Genomic DNA, 6472 nt, shown 5'->3' on the forward strand with positions numbered 1-6472 from the left:
TACAAAAAGAGGAAGTGAGGTAGGGGCCCATAACAGCCAAGAGGCGTGCACTCTCGTTTTTGGGTACTTTTTGGAACAACCAGTCTTCTCTTTCAAAAACAGCTCACACCCCATGCCAGCGTTAGTGCTACTTTCTCTAACCCCCAAGACATGGACTAATCATTCATTTCCTCTCTTTTTTTTCCTTTATTGCGGCATAATAAGCTGAATACCTCATCTCTTTCTTCACACACAAATTACATTACACAAAACCCACCTCCTCAACTCCCTATCTTCCAACAACTTAATGATTGACCAGTGGCTTCTTCAAGGGATTCATTTCACACTTCACATTCACCACTTCCCTTGCTCAACACTATCACCCACCTTCCATGATTATTACAAGTCAATATCCATACTTGTTTATTATTCTAAAAACACACAAAGATAACGTACTAAATAAGAGATAATGTTTTCTAATTCTCCAACTTATATGGCATCAAGTCCAAGCTCTATGGCCTTGAGTTTCAATGATTTCAAGCAACGTATGGCTTCATCAAGAAGCACAACTGGGTCCTTGCCCTTTCCACCAGGAACTATGCATTGCAGAATGCTCAGAACATCTTGAATCTTCTCCTTTCTCATCTTTTTATTGCCCGACCAAGAACCCATTCCACCTGACCCTCTACTACTGTTGCCAACACTTGATTCTGCATCATCTTCAACTTCAAAGGGTCTTTTCCCGTCCAGAGAACTAGCAGAGTCAATGAACTGTGTGTCGTCATCATAAGCCCCGTCCCACAGCTTTCGCTTCTTTGTTTCTCCAACGGAGCTAGCAACTTCTTCGGCCGTTCCCCTACGAGGTTCTTCCTGATTATCGTGAGTGGTCATTGTACTGGGTGAATGTCCTGTACTAGTAACTTCATCATCATCATCCTCAGTGGAATAACCATCACTGTCAGAGTAAAGCAATGCATTGATTTCCTCTGTGTCCTCATGCATCTCACTTTCAATGTCATCATCAGTTCCCTGATTTTCATCAACTTTATCATCCAAAGTTGGTCCAAGTCCAACCACATTATTCAAATCTCTCCTCAAAGATGGAGATTCATTCCCGTTGCTCAAATTGGTAGAACCATGCAGCTTTGAATCCCAGGAAGTAAGGCACTCAACAGGCCGACCAAACCTTGAACTATAAACCAAAGTTGTTTGATCAGCCGTTCGATCAATAACCAGGAATTGCTTCTGAGGGAAACCCGACGCCCCAACCGGGGCTATTTCCTCCCTAAACCCTTTTCCATGGCTAGCAGGGAGTTTTTCCTCTGCCGTGAAGTTTCGAGCAGGTGTAGTAAATCCCTGCCGAAAGCGAGGCAAACAATAAAACCAACCATGAGGTTCACCAGTATGTCCCAGCTGCGAATGAGGCAGCCCAGAGGACACATAAGCTGGCATTGTCACGTCTCTTGAGACGGAGTTGGCAACTGGATTCATAGCTGCAGAAGAACCATTTTGCTTCCCCATGCCAAAGGGTGCAGCATTGAAGGAGCTCAAATTGGGAGATTGCCAATCAAAGAACAGCTCCGGAATCCAGGTTCTACAATCTTCTCCCATTCAACCACAACAATCACCTAAAGATTTTCAAAGCACGCTGTGAATAAACAAAAATCTCTAATGAAAGAAACGAATGAATGCAAAAATTAACAATGCAAAATGTACCTGAAGAAAACGACTCAAACACAAGTGCTATCTTTTACTATTGGTAACTCTCACCAACAAGGAAAACAACAAAACCACCAGCTTAACCCAAAACGAACAAAGCAAAAAACTATTACGTGACAGGCTTGAGCAAGTGACGGAAGTATTCAGCCTGAACAACACCCAATAACAAAAATCTTTATCAGTATATTTTTCTATAAAGAGATAATGAGATTAGTTAAAAGATCATAAATTCAAAAATGATAAAAACTATAATATGAGTTTCTTCAATCCAAGGATAATATATACCTGGCAATCTATAAGAGGTTGAAAGCATGCCATAACTCTAACTATAATGGTAGCACTCCCTGCAATTCCATTCTCATGTTTCAATGCCCGAAATCTGGTTTGACTTGCTGCTTGGCACACCATAACTACTTTTCCAACCCTTCAAAATGAAAGAACAACAATGTTCCCAGAGACAGTGAGTCTGAAATCTGAAGCCTCCAACCCAGTGAAACCGGTTTTGCCGAATTGAACAATAGACAAAACTAAGTCTCTAATTTAACAGGGTCGACAAACTACTAAGGAAAAGAAAGACTAGAAACTAATGACAACTAGAATGTTGAGGAGACAAATCAAACTAGACCAAGTTGAACAAAAGAGGTTGAAACAAGATGGGTGGCTTTTTTTCAGCTGATCTGACGGACATAACAAGGAACGACAACAAAAAAATTGGACCCCATTGATTCAAGAAAAGAAAGAGATGAAGGAGGTGATTGAAAGAGGTTTAGATAAAAGGATCTTGAATTACAGAATGACTTTGCAATACAGGTTCAACGAAATCACTTTACGGTATACATCAACAGAGAGACTAAGCCACCACCGCATGCTGCTGTATCCTTATCCACAAAAAGATGAAGCCACCACTAACCACTACTCTTTCACCCAAAAACCCGATCAACGCCCTGCAATAGAATTCACACATCACAGATCCACCCATTAGCACATAATAACACCTTTAATTCAGCTCAAATTAGAGCAAAATATATAAAAGTGAGATCAAAACAAGAAAAACAAAATTTATTTTTCTTTTCTCCTTTCCTGAATCTATTTTCGCAAAACAAAACCTTTAGAACAGACTAATTACTGAGATTCAGTGAATCTAGAGTACAAATTTTGATCAAGGTTGAAAATAATAAAATAAAATAAACTAAGCCAATTTACAAGTTATGACAATAATTAATCAAAACAAGAACATATACAGAAACTAAGAGCACCATGTTCAGGAATGGAAACAAAAATTACCCAAAAATATTTTTAAAAAAGGAAACAAATTCACACACGAGATCTATATGCGTGAACTGAAACTCCTACAGACAAGGCAATAGTTCCAAATATTAAATTATCGTAGAACTAACAACCAAATTTGGGAACAAAATATAATCACACACACTAAGAGTAACTAACCAAAAACATAAGAATGGTGTAAAAGAACAAGAAGAAGGAAGTGGAAGAAGAACTTACAGGGATATGTGTGGAGAGAGAGAGAGAGGAAGAGAGAGAGAGAGAAATGAAGAGCAGTTGAGGAGAGGGAGCAAGCGTGACTTGGGTACAGTCAAAGTGGAAAGTGGAAACTGTGTGTAACCAAGAAGAGAGATGAGGAGTTGAGTTATATAGAAGATGCATTGACACATCTACCCTTGGGTGAAGTGCATCAAAATAATATTTAATAGAAAAATAAAAATAAAAAGAGTGATTAAAATAATAATAAAATAAAAAGAAAGTCCTTGAGAGTGTTGTAGAAGGTTGATGAATATGTGCCCGTGCGTGAGGGTTGAGGACGCAAGAGTGCACGCAAACTCTTAAGTGCACAATCATGAACCACAGTAACCTAAGCCAACTTCAGGTTAAGTTAAGTTAATCCATCTCTCACCTCACACACACACACACTCCTCTGTGGTCCCCTGGGTAGTTCTATCATCACCTTCTGAATGTTTTTGTTTGGTCAATGAATTACTCACCCTCACCCACCACTCTTCACCTAACCATGTTCTCAGGTTCAAACCTAACCACCCGGTGTGGTTACTTTGTTGGTTGGCTTCACCTTGTCCCCGTTCCCCTGGACGAATCTACATCATGTGCATAGCTTACTCTTATTATTACTATTATTATTATTATTAAACACACATAGGTCTTCCTGTTGTCTATTCATATTTTTCTTACATTAAAATAATATTATTTTATAAATAATTAATTAAAAATAAGAAATATATAATTAAAAAACATATATTATTTTGTATAAAAAAGTATACAAAAGTTAGTTATAAAAGAAAAATTATTTAATAATTTTAAAATAAAGAGAAATTATTTAATTACTAACCAAAACTCAGAATGTGTATGTCATACCAAAGTCCCATTATGTCCTTCCAAATCTTCATAATTATTCACCACCTATGCAGGTGACCTCTGCATAAAAGAAATCTGTACGATCATCTCAGAAAATCCACAAGTAGTTTTCCATGCTACAATGAGAACTATCAACACCAAAAATAAAAAGCTAAAATATATATGAATAAATATTAATTTGTGCTCTCCTTCAATCTGACAAAAGGATTCTTGTTCTCATGTTAATTGTTGGTGTTTTTTCTACACATGATATAATTTTAATATGAAGAATTTGTGTATATATATAAAGGTAAAGTTGTGTCAATTTTACACATAACCATTATGTGTTAAAAGTGGAATCATTTTAGATAGATAAATTTGGATTAAAGTTAATAATTTTTATTTTTTTTTAAAAGATGTATTTATGTTGGTGATACAATTTTAATGTAATTTGATTTATACTTAAATAGTGTTGGAAGAGGTCTTAACGTATGAAATGACTTAAGTGACATGAATTCACTTTTACAAAATCAAAATCATATTATGCATGCACAATTTTTTTATAATGAAATTATATTATATTGATACGATTTATTCATATAAATAATATTTTTTTTCAAATATGATAATATTTATAAAAAGTTAGTCCCTCTTTAAAAAAAATCCGATATAGTTATTTTCTCATCCATATTCAAATGTGATGTGAAATTTTAAAAAAGACAAGGTAGAAAGGACTATGATTATTTATTTATTTATGTGAATCCAAATGAATTTAGCATTTATGCTCAATTAGCATGCATGCTGCTTACTAATGTGTCATTGTGATTGTTATTTGTTATTTTTTCTCTCTATACAATACTATTGTCTATATTACGCGTCTAGACTATAATAAGCAATGTTACATAGATCGTATGATTCCAAACTTTCATAAACAAGTTAATTAATTTCTATTTTTCTGATAATAATAATCCTTGTGTGATTTTAAAAAGTCACTAGTGAATCTAACTATTTGACTTGCCTCTTCAAATGCATGCAATTTGTTATGAGCTTAAACTTTACAAGAGTATTTTTTTAAAAAAATTATGATCCACTTCACTTTTCTTTAACGGCATAGTTTCAATCAAAACTGTGTATCAAATTACAATTATCCTACCCACTTCACTAGTCGTTTTAGTCTCGTGGTACAGTGAAACATCTATACAGATAAGTGCATGCTTGGTTTAACTATTTTTTTCAGCCAAATCATTAAATTTCTTAATGCTTTCTTAAAAGCAAATACTCACTTGAAGAAAAAAAACTATAACAAAAGTAATATATAACATGACTTTTATAATTATGTAATGCTAAATTGGTTTGGGAATAACTTAATCCCATAAGCTAGCGTATAAACCTTAAACATACGCACACAATTAACTAGGTAAGAAGGGAATTACAATAATAGGAATAGAGGTGATTTAACTCCATAAAGACTTGATGATATATTTAGAACAAGAACAAAATCAATCTGATAAACAACTTCTATATTTTTTTGCCCATTCTCGGTGATGATGTTGAAATATATTTTAAATATTCTATATTTATTTATATTTTTTTAATAAAAAAATTGATTTTGGCAGTATATTTTAATTTAACAGCATTAAATTTTGTAATGCCCAAAGTTGTAAAGTTTGTTAGAATGAAATGGGAATGATGGAAAGGGTTGGTTACTTATGGGAGATTTTGCAAAAATGGAAAATGCAAAGAATAAATATGGGTAGATGATGAGAGGGATAAGAAGATGAAAAAGAGTGTGGTTTCACATGAAGATCAATAATTTGTAGCTTGACCATTCAAAGGAGGAATTATAGAGATATAAATTGGGGACCACCCATGAGAAAAATAGTGTATGGGGCATGATATAGTATCCCTCTCACACCACCACACACCACCACCTGAGCCTGTATTTTTTTTGCTTATTAACCATCAATGACCTAACTTTAGGGTTCGAGACTTTGGGTTAAAGCTTGGTAGGAGTTGGTCCCACCAAAGAGTACCATTATACTTTCTATCGATGTGATACATGAAATCGATGTGCCTTAACCATGCTAGCCCTACAACTACCTCTTTTACTATATAATTAAATGAAAATTAATTGTTATTTATTTAATAACTTTTTTAATAGTTACATATCATAATTGTATTTACTATTCATTTTTAAATTTGTCAAACCAAACCTACAGCCATCTCAACATTCTTACCTTCGAACAAGTTTTTATATCTTAGATATAATAAAATTATTAGATATTAGAATTAAAGAACAACTGAAATATTATCCAGAATTTTCAAAACTAGAGAGAATCTTCCCTCACATCTAACCTGTTTACAACAGATACTAGTGTTGTGTGTAAATAGAGTTTCCTCAACCTAACCA

At 34.4% G+C, this 6472-nt stretch overlaps 1 protein-coding gene and 1 long non-coding RNA gene across 2 annotated transcripts; both read right to left on the reverse strand.

Annotated features, from left to right (window-relative positions):
• Positions 1–200: 200 nt before the first annotated feature.
• Positions 201–1835, reverse strand: LOC137826532 (transcription factor bHLH143). The gene is given in 3 exon segments (XM_068632524.2): positions 201–477; positions 479–1607; positions 1696–1835. Coding segments are annotated over 2 exon segments (1134 nt in total). The 5' UTR covers positions 1591–1607; positions 1696–1835; the 3' UTR covers positions 201–455.
• A 615-nt stretch (positions 1836–2450) lies between these two features.
• On the reverse strand, positions 2451–3336 carry LOC150025637 (uncharacterized). The gene is made up of 2 exons (XR_016514637.1): positions 3202–3336; positions 2451–2642 (listed from the first exon to the last, which is right to left on the reverse strand). It is a non-coding gene; the product is annotated as an uncharacterized LOC150025637 (long non-coding RNA).
• Between the last annotated feature and the right edge of the window lie 3136 nt (positions 3337–6472).

Source organism: Phaseolus vulgaris, chromosome 8 (assembly GCF_051622355.1).
Source record: "Phaseolus vulgaris cultivar YP4 chromosome 8, ASM5162235v1, whole genome shotgun sequence".
In the NCBI taxonomy this organism is placed as follows: Eukaryota; Viridiplantae; Streptophyta; class Magnoliopsida; order Fabales; family Fabaceae; genus Phaseolus; species Phaseolus vulgaris.